This window comes from Lactuca saligna, chromosome 4, assembly GCF_052625555.1.
Source record: "Lactuca saligna cultivar CGN05327 chromosome 4, ASM5262555v1, whole genome shotgun sequence".
Lineage (NCBI taxonomy): Eukaryota > Viridiplantae > Streptophyta > Magnoliopsida > Asterales > Asteraceae > Lactuca > Lactuca saligna.
Genome location: NC_136420.1, coordinates 48092548 through 48113110, shown reverse-complemented (window position 1 = coordinate 48113110; position 20563 = coordinate 48092548). Strand labels below are relative to the sequence as shown.

General features: G+C 32.2%; 1 protein-coding gene across 1 annotated transcript; it reads right to left on the bottom strand.

Annotated features, from left to right (window-relative positions):
• Nucleotides 1-9571: 9571 nt before the first annotated feature.
• COX10 (cytochrome c oxidase 10) lies at nt 9572-12592 on the bottom strand. Its single transcript, XM_078989949.1, has 7 exons — nt 12137-12592; nt 11622-11751; nt 11371-11508; nt 11149-11282; nt 10934-11059; nt 10755-10858; nt 9572-10137 (listed from the first exon to the last, which is right to left on the bottom strand). The coding sequence occupies exons 1-7, from the start codon at nt 12472-12474 to the stop codon at nt 9788-9790; spliced, it is 1320 nt and encodes a 439-aa protein (XP_078846075.1). The 5' UTR covers nt 12475-12592; the 3' UTR covers nt 9572-9787.
• Nucleotides 12593-20563: the final 7971 nt, after the last annotated feature.

Genomic DNA, 20563 nt, shown 5'->3' with positions numbered 1-20563 from the left:
TTAGATTTTATTTATATGTAATCATAAATGATTACATGTTTTGAATAACAGTTTATATGTAATCATAAATGATTACATGTATTGAATAACAGTTAACAAATTACATAATTTTTTTTATTTGTATAATCATAAATAATTATGTAATACCACTTTATATGTTTTGTTTAATCATAAGTGATTATATACTTTTATAATCATAAAAGGCATAAAGTTAGATAGAAGAAGGTTTAAGATAGAAAATTGTCAAGAAAACTTATTTGTTGGACTATTAATAAAATCAAAGAAAAAATTATCAAAGTAGATGGAATCCAGTAAACAAAATCATAGTAAATTCTATTTTGTAAAAAGAGTAAAGTGTACCAAACAAAAAATATATTATTTAGAGAAAAAAATCCTGACTTATTCATTACCAATTAAACTAGTAATTATCTATGTAGTTTTTGATGATTGTTTTGTTGCAAGTTTGATTAGCCATGCATGCAAGTTATGAGCAGCCATTTCCCCACATCCTGAGCATCTTCTTGTTTGTTTGTTTAATTTTTATATGTTATTTCTGCTGCACTTCGAATTCTATTTTTCTTTCCACTTCCTTTTTTTGTTTTGAACATTTGAAACATTAATGTCAATGTCTTTTAGAATAGAAATGTCCATAAGGTTTCCTACCTCTTTAACATTTGTCCTGTTTTTCTGGAATTCATTTGTAGGATCGTTTTCATATTCCTTCAATATGCATTCTGTTTTCTTAACAAACAAATCCATTTTGTCTTTATTTTTTCTTATGTATTCCAAACATGCTCCAAAGTTATAGTATGCTTGATCGACATGTCTGTTAATTTCATTGTCTCCTATATCATATACATATATATATATATATATAAACACACACCAAAGTGATAATATCTTGATATCACATCCTTTCTCCAACAATTCTCAATATACTATTCAGGTATTTCCTTAATTCAATGTTTAATGAGTATGTTGAATGCATGTCTGCACAAAGTCTCAAAGTCGTTGAAGTGTTCACAAGTATATTTTACATCATTTGATGGAAGTTTTATTTCTGCATGTTCAAAATAAAATTAAAGCATTAAGTTTTTATAATCATAACTGGATATTGTTTCATATCATGTTTTGATTCATCAAAATTTAAAATAAGAATATATTACCTCAAATTCTGTTTTTAGATCGTTGTTTTTGTCCAGTTGTTCCACTTTGTATAACTCTCATCCGTTTTTTGTTCCAACATGTTTGTAATGGCAGTACCAAGAACCTTTGTAGATTTCTTTATGTACTTCTTAAAACAATGTACTTGTATAAACATTTGCAACATGTTTTTCTATCAGTCACGGTGACATAAATTTATATATTGCCTTCTTTGTTTGACGATCAACCTCCTTTTGTGTATTTATTTGTTTTTGAATTGTGCCATAGTTCATCATGAAAAGTAAACGTAAATTTACAGATTACGAGTAAGTATTGAAGAAGGAATTCATGCTTTCTGATCTTGAAGTGGTTTTCCTCAATCTAGACATTCTAGTGTCATTGAAGTATGCATGTATCCATTTGTCACGTAATTCGAACATATCATTGAACCATCTTTTATCTTCCAGATTAAATTCATTAATAATCAACTCCCACTTCTTCGCAAATTCATCAGGTTTGATATGCATGTTCCAAACAACCTTGTTAAATCTCTTATTGAAGGCTTTGTTTTTAAATAAATCGCCAGTAACCTTTTAATGAGCAATTTTACTTATATAAGTATAAATTATATACTTATTTGGATATATCCTGTAGGAGTAATCATATATGATTATGTACTCTAATCTATGATTAATCATATATGATTAATTATATGTGTTTATATAATATGATATATGATAATTCATATTATTAGAATACTTAATCATATATGATTAATCATATATGATTATATAGTATGATATCGGATAATAAGTATATAATCATATATGATTATATAGTATGATATTTGATAATTCATATTATTAGAATAGTTAATCATATATGATTATACAATATGATATTTGATAGTTCATATTATTAGAATACTTAATCATAAGTGATTAGATAGTTTTATTTTTGTTATACCTTTGCTTGTAATTTTTTCATTACGTGTCATATGCATAATCTGTGTCTTGAAATTGGTAAGACAGATTCCACTGCTTGTTTTATTGATGGATCTTGATCAGTTAGAATAATATTTGGTGCTTTCCCTTCATGAGCTCTAACAAAAGCTTTAAGTAGCCATTCATACGACTCAATTGTCTCTATACTCAACAACCTAACACCAACAGTAATAGATTTCTTGTGGTGGTCAACTGTTGTGAATGGAACAAATACCATTTTATACCTATATAAAGAAAATGCGTTTAGTACAATCATATTTAATTAATAGTATGTTTAAATTTAATTGTATAATTTTTTTTATTTTAACTTACTTGTTTGTTCTAAAAGTTGCATCAAAAGATATAACTTCTCCAAACTTTGCATAAAAAGCATTTTCTCTTTCATCTGCCCAAAACATAGCAACCAACAGATCTCCATCACGTAGGAACTCAAATGGATAATCTAGGAAATGATCTCTACGATCATTCATTTTGTTTATCATTATTTGAGCATCCTTGTAACATAAGATTTTATTTACTCATCTTCTCAAGTTTTTGTACTCTGTTACCTTCACCCTTACATATTCATATCCTCCTAAAACTGCTCGTATTTTGTGAGCCATTGTTAGACCAAATTTATCTTTTGATGCACATACTACAAACTTTTTTTTTTTCAGAATATGACATCTTTCTTGCATTTTTCATATAAGGTCTTTCCTCAATACTTTCCAGTGGGTGGTTGTGCAATTCAAAGAATTGCTTAACTTTGTAATCTATTGTTCCATAAACATTTTCAAATATAATCTTTGTTGTACACCCAATAATTATCTTGTTCGAATTTGGTTTCCTCTTGACAGAACTTGTAGCCAACGTATCACAAGGTTTTGGTTTAACCTTGCCACCCCTATTGCATATAACATATTTGTTTTTTATTATTTGGCTATTATATTTTGGTTGGCTACTAAGTCTTGTATGAGAACCTGCCATTCATCCATAATAAGTATACATTTTTAGTGCCAAATTTAGCGATTTGGAAATGTTGTTTACAACTAGTACCAATTCTGGAGGGACATCTGGTTCATATTTAGATTCTTCAATTATATTATTGCAATATGATTCATTTGTTGAACCGGAACTTTCACCTGATAAAAAAAGGGAATGACAAATATGTTATTATATAATTTTATGTTGTAATAATCATATGTGATTAATGATATGTATTTATATAGTTTAATATATTATTAATTATATTTTAGTATGAAAAATCATATATGATTATAGAGTGTAATATATAATTAGTTATATATTTCAATGCACAATCATGTATGATAAATATGATTAATATATAAGTAATCATATGATATATTTGCTTAATCATCTATGATTAATCATATGCATTTATACTTTTTAAAATAAAAGTAATTACATATTAGGGTGTATAATCATATATGATTATAGATATTAATATATTATTAGTTATATATTTCAATATGGGATCACATATTATAAATCATATGTGTTTGTACATTGTCTTATATTATTAATCATATATTGTACTCTGTAATCATAAATGATTATACGTATTAATTTACAGGTAATCATATTTGACACTGTTTAATCATGTGTGATTAATCATATGTAGTTTGTAATATATGATTAGTCATATTTTATGATGTATAATCATATATGATTATTCATCCTAATATAAGATTAATATATATATATATATATATATATATATATATATATAGGGTTAGGTTATTTTGTTTTTACTAACTATTGTGTGCCAGAATGCACAGATCTGAACCATTGGATGAAATATAATCAAAAGTAATGATTTGAGGGTCTATGATAGTAGAATAGGATAGCATGTACCATATAATCACACAAATTTCAGCATAAGGGCATTTTAGTCAATTAACTTATATTAAAAAAGGAAATTTTCGGATTTTTAGGGATGATTAATTCCTTTATTTATTAAAAATCTGAATATTTTAAATTAATTCAAATTTAAAAATCCGATTTTATTCTATCAGAATAATAAAATGCCAACCATAAACTAGTAAATATATTTTTCGATATTATTCTGTCAAAATGATAGAATGCCAAACATAAACTAGTAAATACATTCCGAAAGAATACACAAATCGATTCTTGAATTAAATAATATAACAAATAATTACATTGTACGATTGTGATTCATTGAATAATAACAACATTATGAAAAAAAAATAAAAAAACATCAAAATCTAACAAAAACACTAATCTATTCTGGAAGAATATTATTTTTAAGCAACACTTTATACATTGTAGCATAACACATTCTGGTTTAATACACTCTTGTTCTATATGTTTTCTTCCTTCTCCATATCAATGTTAGCCTCTTTAAAACCTGAATCCACAAAAAAAAGATAATCAAGTTTCAAAAATTAAACAATTCAATGCATTCAAATAGAAAACAACAATAAAAATTCTTATAGAATTTAAACTATTCTTGTAGAATGGTTTTGAATATTCTTTACCTTCTTCATTCTGAAAGAATAATAACCTTCTTCAAACTAAAGCCCTCTTTATTCTAAGAGAATATTGCCCTCATTCTGAAAGAATTTTTAGGTGAACATTCTTTTGGTAAAGCAAACAGGTTATATTACTATAGGTGAAAATAAAAATTATAAAGTTTGAAAACATTTAAAGCTAAATTTGCAAACCTTTAAGTATTATTCAATTAACTAAAATATTAAGAAAGAGAGAGAGAGAGAGAGAGAGAGAGAGAGAGAGAGAGAGAGAGAATGTGAATGGAATGGAATGGAAATATGTAATGGAGTCAGTCATTACCTTGAGAAGGTGCAGTAACACATCGTTTTGATGCCAACTCAGTTGCCCCTGGGAGCTGCAGCTTTCTGGGGACGAAAAGGTAATTATGTGTCAAGATAAACTGAAGGCAACAGGAATTATATGTATAAATCCATAATCTTCACCATCTACAAAGTAGACACTGATTGTAAAACAATAGGAACAAACACAGAGAACACCCATAGACATTAAACCACAAAAACCTAAACAGCCATTAGGAATATACATAATTGAAACAATACCTTACAACTCCTTACCAAATCCATCTTTATCTGAATAAATAGATTGCACCTAATAAATCAGCAGCAATCAAACCGATAAAAACAACTCATCTCCTTCCCCAAAATCTACGACGGATCTAATGGAAAATGTTCAAAAGAAGATGCAATTAAACACCTTTAAAACATATTAGAAAACAAACAATTCCATAATAACAAGATCAAAAGTGTTCCATTCCACCTAAAATCGAACAGAAATTAGGGCGACTTACATGAAAAATAAAGTTAGGGCGCGAATTGAAACGATGACTGCATGTTTCTGTCTCGAATCCACTACATCTTCCTCTCTCGACTCCTCTATATTGGTGCAATCGATTGGAATAACGACTCATTAAACATCGATTTGAAGTAATGGAAGCGATACGAGGTCCACCGATGTGGATGGACACTAAGTAATTCTTCTAGAAGGCCAAGAATATAAAGATTGACTGCAATGGTTGGGATTGATGGATGCAGAAAAAAAAAACTTGAAACAACATCGATCTTCTGCTTATACACAAAAGAAAGGGAAGAGGCTTCCCTCCTTTGATCGAAACCATCTCTGACGGATTTTTGCGGCCTATCGGTTGAATATAAACAGGGGAGAAAATGTAGATTTTAGAAAGTTAATGAATCACCATAATTAAATATACAAGATTACTATAATACCTTTATATGTTTTATTTAATGATTTATTATATCCTCAATTCTCATTGGTGCATTTAGGCACACAATATTTGTTGAAAACATTTGAACCTAACTCTCTCTCTCTCTATATATATATATATATATATATATATATATATATATATATATATATATATATATATATATATATATATATTAAATTTGAAAACACATATGGTAAATTATATTTTTATGTACATCTTATATAATTAATCACATATTATATTGTATAATCATATATGATTATACTATTTAATATATAAATTAATCATATATTTAGATCTATGAACACATATGATAAATTATATGTTTTTTTAAATTGTTATATACGATTAATCAATATAATCGTATATGATTATACGTCGTAACATACAATTAATCATAATTTATACTGTATAATAAGTTACAACATATAACCATTGATGATTATGTAGTGTAATTTATTATTAATATAAGATCAGTTATGTTTTTTGTTTATGGCTGAATAAAAAAATCAGAATCAAGTTTATAAATTGTAATGTAATATGTAGTATTGAAATGAATTATGTGTACCTTCAATACGAATCGTATTTTGAAGTTCTTCAGAAATCAAAGAAATTGAAACGATTCGTTCGTCGACGAGATGAATTGATTTCAGCTATAATAGTATCAGTTACGATCGACTCGTCAGTTTTTTTTGAATTCGACATCATTTATGAAAATTGATTTTGATTCAATTTTCAAATGTGTTGTTGCTCTCTTAAATTGCGTTGATGAATGTGATGTGCTTGTTTCTTCGATTTGAGGATTATGTATCGTACTTATGAAAATATGAACTGATGCTCTGTTTCGTTCGTTTTTTTTTTCGATTTGAAGATTACGATTAATTTAATAAGAAATTCAGTAAAAATAGGAACTTTAAAATGATATTGAATGATTTTTGAAGATTGAATGATATGATTACTTGATTGATAAAGTGTCTGCTTTCTAAAACATTAAGTTGAAATTTACTGTTATACCCTTGCATCATTTAACGGTTGATGGAAATTGAGGTTAAGTTCTATTAGTTGATGTTTAATCTTATAATCTCTAATTTTTTATTAAGTTATTAGTTTCGTTATCATGCATAAAAATATTTAATATTTATTAAAGATATTTAAAATGAAAAAGCATATTCAAAAGAATGCTGCATCACACACAATAATTAGGAATACATATAATTTATTGTAACAATATCACACACTTTATTGTGACAAGAATTAGGAATACATATAATTTATTCTATAATGGAAAAATGTTAATTTTTTAAGGACAAACAAAAAGAATAAAGAAGAGCAGTCGTTGCCATTTTAACCCTATTGCTTCATCTAAAAGGGTTAGAATCTAAAATCATTGTGAAACCATTTTAACACATTTTCCCTTTTAGAGACAAGATCATAAGGTGGGTCAAACCACTCAACTTTTAGGTGGCATGATTGAAGTTTCTGTTTTTTACTTTTTTGTGTAAAAACGCTAATGGTGTGTTTAGCCTTTAAAGGTCACATTATATTCACAGAAATGGAGATAGATGGAGAAAAAAAAAATAGTTTTAAGGAATTAAAATCTAAAAATTTACAATATTACCATCGTAATGTAAATATTTGATACCTCTACAAAATATATAAAATTAAGATAAAGTTCAAGAGGCAGTGTTAATGCTATAAAATCTCTCTCCAAAATCACAAAAAGATTAATATCATATTTTGTCCATCAATTTATTTTGAAGTCCTAAAAGACGTACTTGAGCTGAATAGACGTGAAAGAAAAAAAATAAACAGAACAAAAAACAAACAAAAAAATGATTCATTTTAAAAATCAATTTTAAGATCAATAGTTTTTTTTTTTTTTTTTTTTGGCTCTTAGATAAACTGAGTTTTTAAGCTCAAATTATTTTTTAAAATATAATAAACGAATTAAAAGAAAACCAACCCCAAACAAAATAATCAAATGACACAAATTTGTGTGTAAACTGTATTTATTAACAGTATCTCTAATGATTAACCTCGAAAAAGATTTATTATTTTATCACATTTTACATTTACTACTTTTATTCAGTCACATAACGGAAGAATTTTGTATTCGTCGTTAATAATATTAAAATATCATATTTATCCAACTCAAATTCTAAATATAATATTTATTATTTGTAAATCTTCAAAATATCATATTTGTCCAAATCATTTTTTAAATATTTTAAAATCCTTTATAATCACATAATTTATAATTTATCACTGTCGGAAAATTTACGAAATTATGAAGATTATAAAACTAAAAAAAAGAAGATAAAATCTTATGGTTTAAGGCTATATAATATTTGATATATTTTTAATTTTGACAACTACTTTAAAATTATACAAAAAAAAAAAAAAAAAAGTATATTCATTTTTATTTATTTATTAAATCAACTGATTAACTAAAAAAATATAATATCTAAATATTATTAAGACGTAAACTATAATGTTAAATAATGTAGGAAAATTAAAAGGTTAAACGGATAATAAATATTTGGATCGACAGTAAACGAAAATTATTTTGCAATGGTAAAAAGTTTTTCAAAAAGCGTTTTCAAACAGGAAAGAAACTTTTGAAAAACCAACTAAAAATGCGTTAAGAATATTAAAATTAAGACAATTAACACATATCTACAGTTTCATTTTAAAACTAAAACAATGAGCATTCATTTACAGCGTCTTGAATTATTTTTTTAATCAATTAAGTAGGGGTGAGCATGGTGCGGTTTGGTGCGGTTTTCAGACTAAACCGAACTGCAAACCGCATGGTGTGGTTTTTGCATTCTTAAAACCGTTGGGGTGTGGTTTTGCAATGGTTCGGTTTTTTGGTTTTTAAATGCGGTTTCGATTTGTATCGGTGCGGTTTCGGTTTGTAAACCGTGTTAAGAATTTGGTGCAGTTTTTTTTTATGTTTTTCTGTGCGGTTTTTTAAAACTGTAAGAACTAAAAACCATGTGCATATAAGTTTGTATTGTGCTGTTTTTTTTTTTAATACATTCATTTTCAGCTCAATACAAAATTACATAATCAAAAATTGTAAGTCGCTTAAAATACAACTTGTGACCACTCTCACAAACTAATTAATGATTGAAGGTTGGTTGATTTTGACTTAATTAGTTACAAACTTATTACATGTAATCGATTAGTACGTTTGGCTAACAATAGAACATTTCTTTTGCACCCCATATAGTTTTATACAAATACAAAATAAACATATAATAAATATATTATCGCTTATAACTATTTTAAATAGAATGTATATAATATACATTGATTGATTTATTACTATACACGCTTGCGGTGCGGTTCGGTTTTGATGGACCGGTTTTTAGGATAGAAAACGCACCGCACCGTTGACCTTCGGTTTTTGCAAAAATTAAATCCACACCATTGGTTTTTGCATCGGTTTCGGTTTTTCGGTTGCGGTTTTGTCGGTTTTCCTTTAATCGGTTCGGTTTTTGCTCACCCCTACAATTAAGTAAACCAGTTTCCCAAAGGTTTTTTCCACCTAATGTATCATGTTGAAAATGTGTCGCTAAACCAATAGGTTTAGGCGATATTACTTGGCCTTTCAAACAAACTAAACAACCAGTTAACCATCATCATAATAACAAAACAATTAACAAAGGCATTTATCTTCATGTTAACAATCAACAAATTTATTGTCATTCTCATCGGCAAAACATCGATGCCAAAATTTGGGAATAATCATCACCCATAACCTAAAACAAAAACAAAACCCCAAATTGTCACCAAAACACACAATTTTACAAACAAAAAAGCCTTACATGTAACCTTTCTACAATAATCTCATTATTATTAAAAGTATAACAACTCAAGATGAATATATAGGAACGGGCAGAAACGGGAAAGGGGCAACCGATGCATAAGCGACAGGTGGACGTGACCGGGTCTGTTTTACCCTTTCGGGATTTCTGATTTCCTGCTCGGTATGTGAAATGACCATTTTGTCCTTGGTGATTTCTGTGGTTAGTGGTTGATGATCATCGTAAATTCGGTGAAACATAAGGCCAGACATGAAAACCGGAAGATAAAGAAGACTTGCGTGGAACATTCTTCTTGCACTTGTTTTTGTCCGGTTCAATAGAAATGAAACTGCGGTCCCACTAATTGCTAGAGCCAGGAGGGTTGATTCGAGACAGAACCATCCGGAAGTTATACCCCCTGCAAAATGACCGTTTTACCCTTTTGGTATACAAGAACGAGCTATAGGGAATATCAGATAAACACTTCTATTGAAAATTTGAAATGTCACATGTTTATGTTAAATGCTTAAGACTTTAAAAATTAAGAGTGAATTGTATTTGTAATCCCTGGGTAGAGCTGACTCTTGCAATTTTGGTCCAAAAAAGTATTCTCTTGCAATTTTGGTCCTTATTTGAGATATTTGAAATGTTTTTGGTCCCTAATATAATGTGAAAAAATCAACTACACTAAGGACCAAAAAGTATTCATAAACATTTACTTGGAACATGGACCAGAATGTTACAAAAACCTCAAAACTATGGATCAAAATCGCAAAAGAAAATTATTGGGGACCAAAATTGCAAAAATAAACTTTACTCAAGGACCAAAAGTATTGGATTTTAACAGAAACATGGACCAGAAATATCACAAAAACCTCAATAAAGGACCAAATCGCAAAAGAAACTTATTGGGACCAAGTTTGCTAAAATCAATTATACATAGGGACCGAAATTGCAAAAAACAAGTATATCCAGGGACCAAAAATGTAAATTATGCGTAAATTAATAACATTTCATCTTTAATAGAGAACTTACAATCATAAGCCAAGTATCCCAACGGAATCAGATATATGCAATTCCTCAAAGCCACCAAAGCTGTTCTTTTACCCGATGGATCAGCAAGAGAGAACATTTTAAACCTGAATATTTAAAAGAATTTACTTTCAAATTCCAAATCTATTACTTCAAAAAAAAAAAAAAAAATTATAACATACCCTCCAGCTTTATAGTCATCGCGACATAAATAAGCAAGGGCCATAAAATGCGGTATTTGCCAAAAATACAAAGCAGCAGGAAGAATCAATCCATTCAGTGTAATCTCACCAGAAGCTGCAGCCCAACTTTAAAACAAAAGAGAAAGAATTAAAAAAATAAATACTTAAATCTTTTTTGTTATTAAATCATTGTACATTGCTATAAAAAAAATTACCCAAGAAGAGGGGGAATTGCACCAACAACAGCTCCAACCCAAGTATTGACAGGATGTATTTGCTTCAATGGGGTGTAAACAAACGCATAAAGAAAAAGATTTGAAGCTCCAAGTCCAGCTGCCAATAAATTAGCCTGCACAAACCTTGCAGTAAATTTTTTTATTTTAGTATTTATATATATAATTTTTTGTTAATTTATAAAATGAAAATTAATTTCCAACCTGGCTTGCTAACAGAGCTGTGCCAGCTAGACCAACCGACGTTGCCCATGTGACTGCGTGAGGAACTGTAATACGGCCTGAAGGTAATGGCCTTCTCATCGTTCTATTCATCAACGCATCATTCTTAACCTCAAATACCTAATACACAAAGGTTTGATAAGAATAAGGACACTATCATAAATCATTAAATCTTATCTATAACAGATTGGTTGCCAACATTTAAAAAAAAAATGACAAACGTGTCTAGAAACCTGATTTAATGTGTTAGCAGATGCAGCCACCATCATTGTTCCTGCACATGTGTAGCAAAGTCCTGCCAAGTCAACTGCACTCCCGCTTCCAAGAACATAACCGGCTCCGGATGTTGCAACAACCAGCATGCTAAAAATATAAAATTCAGAAATCGGATAAATATTTATTATAACTACTAAAAGGTTAAACTCTAAGAAAAAACATATGTAAATTGGTCATAATTTTTCATAGAAAGTAAAGGTAAACTTCTAATTTTTAGAATATGATGGGAATAATGTTCACATGATTATCTTCACGAGCAAATCAATAGAACCACAACAACAGGACCAAAAAAATCAAATCAGGCACCTAGGAAACATACAAGTCGCAGCACCTGTATACAAGTTTATTCTAATATAAGGAATTAATCACTTTTGTAACAGTAATCATATTACGAATCATGAATCTAGTGAGCATCAAGTTAATCATATTGATAAGGTGCGTGAATACCAAAAAGAAAGGGATTATAACTAACCTAAGCTTAGCTTTGGAAAGCTCCCAATAGCATCGACCATAATGTCTTGACATATCAACAACCTCCCTTGCCCCTAACGTCGTCGCATCGACGATGTCAGCAGTCGACCCCATCGGCCGGACCCGATCGAGTCCTGCAATACCTAGTTTCCCTGAGCCGGAAGATGGGCCCACGGCGGTGGAGGTGGATCTACTGAATAATCCATATCCGTGGTCAACGTCGGGGATTTGCAACAGGCGAAGAGAATTTGGTTGAAGGTTTAGATGGGAATTGAACTTGGACGAGGAAGAGGTGGCGAGTTGAGTGAATCGACTCAGTGAATTTCTACTTCTCCACATGGCCTCAGATTCCAGCGAACACGGCGGCGAATCGCCTGGAATAAGTGACGGAGGTGAGCTATGAAGCTTGTGCCTTTATTAGAGATAGAGGGGACGGAGACCTTTGAGAGTTGAGACCTTTCTTGATGAATGATGAATACAGATGTTCACTTTGGGACCTTGTACTTTGAAATCTCTACTTTTATAGTACTCTAACTTTAAAACTATTTTGGTGCCCAAACATTTTGCAATTTTATCTAAGATCAACTTCCCTTAGAAAAGTGTCGAATGATAGTCAAATACTCAAATGTGTAATTCTCATCATTTTGTCTTGTGATCACGATATAAAAAGAAAATTAAAAATTTATTGTCTTCTTTTTTTCCTGCAGCAACAGAAAAGAAAACCCAGATGGAGCTAGGTTCAAATGAAAGGAAGGTATTAAGAAGGGAAATAAGTTGCGACTGAATGAGTAATCGTCGAGTTCTATCAGGACGATCCTGTTCTGAATCCAACAATCGAGGTAACTCCAAAATCGAAAAACCTAAACTCGGAAGAATACCTCATTGAGGTAACTCCACCACCGCAATTTCAAGCGCATATCTATCTGAAGAAATCGCAGAACGTGAAGAGGGGTACTTCCAAAGCGATAGCTTCTCTAGAGTAATTCCAAAGCGATTTGGATCAGGCATATCTGAGTAGACATTGGTGGAGAAGCAACAGATCGGGTGTTCATAAGGGTGAGGAAGCAGTGAAGGGAAAGGAACGAAAAAGAAAGCAGAGTCGGTGAGAGGCACGGTGAGAAGCGGTGGGTAATAACAAGGTTCTAAATAACGTAAGGCATGACTTGGCGGCAATGTCAAGCCTCAAGCTTTTCCGAGCCTTGGCGAGTCACGTCGTTTGTAAGGCGTGACTTAACGCGGCAATTTTGGATATAATTCATATTTTTGTATGTATTTTCTACTATTATTCATTTTTATACACATATATGGGTCAAGGCGGCGTTTTGACAAAGCTTGGCGGCACATGCAAGCCTTGGAGTCATGGCGTGCCATGGTGGAGCCATGGCGAGCTTTTTAGAACCTTGGGTAATAACCTTGGTAGTGGACAGTAAGTTTTTTTACTGAAACTACTATTCCTAAGGTAACATTATATATATATATATATATATATATATATATATATATATATATATATATATATATATATATATATATTAATAGACATGTTATTTATGAACAATAGCATGTATTAGCCCTGTGAAAAATACCCGATATCCGAATTACCCGTCCGATTTTTTCGGGTACCGGGTAAATCGGATATCGGGTAAAAAATTCAGGTATTTAGGTAACCCGATTTTTTTTTCAGGTTGGGTATAAAGTATGTTTGTTAGGTTTCGGGAATACCCGAATTACTCGAATTATTTAAAAAACAAAATCGTAAAGCTTGAACTCTGTAGCAGGTATTTGATCACGTTTAAACTAACTATTATTATTGTAAAACATAGATCTATTTTATTATGGCAGTATCATACTAACAATATTAACAACAATTTTTTATATATCATCATGGTTTTTAAAACTTAACTGTTTTCTAAATTATAGTTTTTATCGCAACTAACAAACTTATTATCTTGACGAAACATCAGAGCATGACAAAACTTATAGCTACAATTATCTTAAACATTTCAAACTTTTAAACTAAGATCTTTAAGTATTTGTTTTTTTTTAACATCTTGTTAGATTAGATTAAGCTATTATAAGATTACTTGATATCTCAAATATTATTTACTAAAAGATCTCAATGTTCAAAGTTTGAGTAATTTCGTTTATACCTCGTTTGTTTATATAAACAAGACTAATAAAACACGATGTATTTATTTCATTAAATTTATTTTCAGATGCAATTCAAAAAAAATTCGGGTAATACCCGAATTACTCAAACCCGACCCACTACCCGAATTACCCAAACCCAAATTACTCGAATTTATTTTAGGTCGGGTAACGAGTTTTTTGGGACCTGTTGAAGCCTTTATAGTTTATTCCTCACACGCGTACCTCATTTGGGACCTGTTGAAGCCATCATCTTCCTTTCTTAGATTGATTTTGTTAGACATGTATAGGATTGTTACCCAATCAGAACTACTTCACTAAAAATTCTATACACTCAATCTCTGGGGGTGTTTGGCATAGCTTTTTAGAGGCCAAAAGATTTTTTTGGAAAAGTTACAAAAAGTCACTTTTCTAAAAAGTTGATTTTCCTTCTTTGCAAACTCCAAAAGTAGCTTTTAAAAGCCTTTTGCCAAACATCTTTTGCATATGATCTTTTTCTAAAATGACTTTTGGTAGCCCATCATCATTAACGATGATGGTGAAGTTGAGGTGCAAAGATCTTTACAATCTTCACGTAAGTTTTGTGTACTAAAAAAATCATCATATTTTTCCAATTTTCTCTAATTAAAATCATGATTATTGTTGTGCTTCATTTCCTGAGTTGCTTGAATACCATGGAAATATTAAAAATTCAGGGGGATTTGGAGATAATATTGACATGTTTGCTATTATGGATGAAGTTCTAGCCACTGCTCACTAGGTATTCGATGAAATGCCTACATCACTTAATTTGTTTTGTGATACTCCTTTTGAAATTGTTTGTGGTTTTTAATTGTTAATGTTAGACTGAAATCTGATTTAGGATGTGGCCAATACATACATCCGCTTTTACCACCATAACATTTGAAGCCACACGACCATTACTCATCGTCGTCCATAAGTCCATCACAACCTTCTGTTTCTATTTCAAATTCTCAAATAACTTTTTATTAACCCTAACATGTTGGTTGTTCAGAATTATAGGTCTTTAGGAGTTGTTTCTCTTGAACATCAATAACAATTTAATTTACATTTATCCATGTTAGAACAAGAGATAACTAATCACAATAACTTATTGTGAAATTTGTAAGGGAGAGATGGAAATTGTCATTTATCAATAAGGTTTACCTCTATTGGTATCTTTTTTGTGGATTTTGTTATATGGCATATAAAAATGAGGGATTAGTTATGTTTATATCAGATGTACCCTTAATGTATATATTTATATTCGGAGACATTTTACACAACTTATACCCATAAGTGTTTATGAGTTATGTTCCTTAATTGTAACTTCGTCCAATTATTGTTTTATAATTAATGGATGGTTGGTCTTAAAAACGAGCCATGTGACTAAATGAATAATCATGAATTTTACCAATCTGTAATTACCATGTACACACCGTTTATATCTTCAATGTAAACTATTTTCCCATACTTAAGAATTTATAATTTGTTTTGCCTAATGAACCAGGTTATTAAATGATTAACATATATTTAGGTTGCATATGTTATATGCTGTTTTTTTTTTCTGCGACAAAATGTCTACAGTCTGCAGACCACATCTATAGACCTCTGCAGTAGAAGAGGTGGATCAAACGTCTGCAGTCTGAAAAAAGAAGATTGTTTGTTTTTTAACATCTGCGAGCTACTAAAATAAATTTAAATATAAATAAACTGATTTTTTTTAAACTTCAAAGTGATTTTTTAATATTTTTATGACTTTGTTATAAATAATTAACGAATCTAGATCAACTTTTATGTATTATTGTATAAAAAATAAAAATAAAAATGATAGGAATTAACGTATATATTTGATAAAAACCAACAACTTTGGTTGCAAATTTATAACTAAACATTATAATTAGTGATCAAATAATTTGATATATAAATAGACAAAAATAAACTTCGATTTTTACAATTAAATCTATTAAAATCGTACCATAAATATTTTCTAAAGAAATTGACGATACTGTATTAAATAATATTTTAAAAATTTTGGCCAAAAAGTATAAGATTATATTATGATTTTTTTTCATATTTATATAAACAACTTCAACGACTATTATTGTAATAAATCTTTATTTACAAATTTGTCAAAAATATGATGTTTGTATCGTCAAACGTTTTCTTTTTAAGTTTTGTAATTTTTTTTCAAATCGTTTATCATTAGTAAAGTCGGAAAAATATAAATTAAAAAAAAACTTAAAAAAATAAAGATATATATGTTTTTTAGGCTAGAAGATGTCTAAAGATGTTAAAAAACTCTGGTCCACATCTGCGCCAAGAAGAGGGTGCGCAAACATTTTTAGGTTTGCAGTCTTCAGAAAAACAAATAGTCTGCGAAGGCTAATGTCTGCGCGTGGTATGCGCGGCGCAGACAGAAGAGGCTACGCAGATCTGCAAAAAAAAAAAAGCAAATACTACCTTACACTTGGATTGGCTTGGGTGAGACAGAGTTGGAGTTTCTTGACAGTTTATAATGAATGAGATTGACAAATAGGCAATCACAAATAATTGTGCTATTCACAAGGTAAGTGGAAGTTTCATGAGTGAGTATGGTATGTATGAAGCCAACATAAGGAAGATTAGCTACTCGAGAGAGAGTGAGTATAGGATGTATGCGTATCCTAGTTTGGGCTTTGTGGGTGGATGGCCCGTAACGATCCCTTTAGATAAATAAGGGTAGGTTTGAAATGTAGTATGGGCCCGTACTAATGGAACCACAGGACCCATACACGTATCAAGGAAGTCACGAGCCTTGATGGTTGAGTAGTTTCGAGATGATATAGTAGTTTAGATTATGAATCTTTCTAATGTTTTTCTGGTTTATTTTTAGTATGTTGATCACTAGAGGTTCTGGATCAGGAGTTGGCGGCCCAACGAGGCTAGGACTGACTGAAGATAACATTCATGAGATGATCACCACTCAGGTGACCATGGTTGTTAGGGAGTTGGTACCGGAGGTATTTGGGTGTATTAAGACCACAACGATTGAGCTTTTCGATGAGCGATATGTTGTTGTGTATGAGGTTGTTGTTGTTACAACCACCATAATTGTTATCACTACATGACTCCAGTGGAGAGGGACAGTTCAATATAAAGACTTTAGCAACATGGAGCCCCTAAAGTTTGATGGGATCAAAGACCCGATTGTGGCCATGAGGTGGATATTGGATGGGGAGGGTTGTTTCCTCACTTGCTCATACCTAGAGGACCAGAGGGTTAAGTTTGCTTTGAACCTTTTTTGTTTGGGGGCGAAGGACTGGTGGAAGACGGTGACCAGTGCTTATTCTCCTACGAAGAAAGATGCAATGACTTTCAGCAGTTTAGTAACAGGTTCCGCACCGAGTATGTCCCATGATGGAAAGGGAGAGGTTAGCTTAGGAGTACCTGTCGCTGAAGCAAACGATAGAATCAATAACAGAGATCATAAAGATGTTAACTAAGAAAGTCTTTTTTTCCCCGAGTATGTTGCTTCGAAGCAGGTTCAAATGTCTTGTTACTTAAGCATGCTTAACACGGAGATTCGTGAGTTTGTGTTGACCCAATGGTATAGTTCTCTTTTCGAGCTGTAGTATTTTGCTCGGGGGAGGGAGACTGAGATTGAGAACCAGACGAGAGAAAGGAGGCTGACCCCAATTCAGAAACAGCCAGCAGCAAAGCGGTTCAAACCCACTAATTCACGATCTGGAGGTCGGAGGGGTCGCACTTGTGGCAAGTGTGGGAAAACACATGAGAGGGCATGCCGATCAGTGACTGGGTGCCACAAATAGGGTATGGTGGGCCATATTACGTGTAACATCCCATTTATTAAATAAATAAATGGATAAAATTAATAAATGAATAGTAGCCCTAAATCTATAGTAAGTTACAAGTGTTAGCCATAAGGAGCTAAATGACATAATTTCTAGAAATTGGGATTTTTATTGTAATAATTGTAATAAATTGTGGGAAGCGAAGGCTAAAGAGTAAAATGGGGATTTAGATGGTAATTATTAGAGAAGAAAAGGGTTGAATATGTCATAATTGAGATTTTGGGGTTAAAAAGTGTAAGTCCGGATTGGTTTCATAAAGATTTTCAGAAGGGAGGGGGTGTTTAATAAATATTGGACTTCAATTGAAAGGATTTTGGAATGTTGAGGGTTGAATGGTAATATATATGGACTTAAGTTGAAAATATTTTGTAGAGGATGGGCTATTTGGTTAAATTTGGATATAAATTGAAAGGAAAAGAGAGTGAGGGCTGAAAGCGTCAATATGGACCAATGTTTGAGATTGTAAGGGTGCATATAACCCGTCACCTTTGTCCCGTAACCCTAACTCTAAGAAGTTCTTCCAGCCGCCACCTTATACCTCCCTTCACCTCCGACCACTACCTTCACTTCTACGATTTCCGGTGCCGCCACTACTGCTGTTGAGGTTGCAAACCACCGAAGAAGCACTGGAACATCCAGTATCATCGTTCTGCTGCCGAAGAAGATGAGAGTCACCATCCTATTGTTGAGCCAATTGTGGAGATCGGAAACTTACGTCCATGGAGGTTGCTATGGTACGTGGTTGGGTCGCGCACACTCTCTCTTCTCTAGTCTTCTGCCGCTGCGCCTCGAAAAATGCTCGTCGTCGCCTTTTCACGCTCATTGGCGCCGCTCCAACGACTGTTCTGCCCATGTCGTCCTCTGACTGCTGCATGCCGCTAAGTGGGTGGTGGCATCCGTTCTTAGCATATTAAGTCGAGTGTTGTTGTTGCCAATTGTGTGTGTGTGTGTTTCCTGTTGGCCGGAAGTTGTAAGGGAACCACCATGGCGGCTAACCATGGTGGTTGCCACCTTGTACCACCATCGGCAGCCACGAAGGCGGCTGTGTGTGTGTGTGTGCATGTTTTTTATTGTGTTTGTGTGTGTTTCTTTTGGATATTATGTTGTATAATTGTATTTTTTGGATGGAATAATCAAGGAAATCCACCACCACCACCGTGAGGTGGTGGCTGCTGCGTTCTGCCGCCACCAGCCGCTGTGTTGGGTGGCAGTGTGCACTTGTGTGTGATTGGATGGATGTTTAGGATGCTTAGATATGATTTGGACTAGAATCATAACCACTACCACGAGGTTTTAACGTCGTGTTTTTCAGCTCATAACAGAGGAGGATAGGGCGACGTTTGACATCGTTAATGGTATGTATTCATTTATTTTATGTTCAGATATTTCATGTATGATTATGATTGTAACTCTGATAGGTACCTTCTTAGTGAATTCTTTTCCTGCTCTTGTGCTTTTTGACTCGGATGCGAGTCAGTCCCATGTATCTCCGTTCTTCAGCAGGGATTTTGGCATGACTCTTAGAGAGATGGAGTATTCGTTGCAAATTTCGATCGCCAATGAACACGAGGTTTTTGCTTTGAGTTTTTATTTGGGATTGTAATTTGGAGATATTCAAGGTGCCCAACCCGATTGATTTGATCCCCAACCCTATGAGGGATGTGTGCGTGAGTGTAGGGATGGACAGGTTGAGCTGATTCGGAGCCATGATCGACTGTGAGAGGCAGCTGGTGGTGGTTTGAACCCCAAGTATGGGAGAACTGACTATTTATGGATAGGGTACCAGGGTTAATTCGACCTTTTGTTCAGTTTCCAGAGCGTGCCAATATCTGCAACATAGGTCTTTTGGGTTATCTCGCTTATGTGGTTGATACTTAGGATGATAAGAGAGTTTTGGTTTTAGATGTTTCAGTAGTCAAAGAGTTTCCAGATGTGTTTTTGGAGGATTTACCTAGTGTGCCTCTCGTGAGGTAGGTGGAGTTTAGGATCGATCTGATTCCCGGTGCGACACCGATTGCTAAGGCGCCATAGCGCCACACATCACTAGAGATACAGTAGTTGTCCTCTCACCTTTAGGATCTGTTAGACAAGCAGTTTATCCGACTGAGCAGTTCATCCTAGAAAGTGCCTTTTTTGTTTGTGGAGAAGAATGATGGGTCTCATTGTTTGCACATAGATTATCAAGAGTTGAACAAGTTGACAATAAAGAATCGTTACCCACTCCCTAGAATTTATGATATCTTCGATCAGTTTTAGGGTGCATCTTGGTTCTCCAAGATTGATATGTGGTCGGGTTACCACCAGATGAGAGTCATGGAGGATAACCTGGAGAATACAATGTTTTGGACTCGTTATGGTTGTTATGAGTTCGTGGTGATGTCGTTTGGGCCCACCAATGCACATGCAATGTTCATAGATCTTACGAA

Coding starts and splice junctions, on each gene's coding strand:
- COX10 (XM_078989949.1), bottom strand. CDS start 12,474: ATGTGGAGAAGTAGAAATTCACTGAGTCGATTCACTCAACTCGCCACC. Junction 11,060..11,148: donor GCAATTCCCCCTCTTCTTGG/GTAATTTTTTTT, acceptor TTTGTTTTAAAG/TTGGGCTGCAGCTTCTGGTG. Junction 10,138..10,754: donor GGGATACTTGGCTTATGATT/GTAAGTTCTCTA, acceptor GTCATTTTGCAG/GGGGTATAACTTCCGGATGG.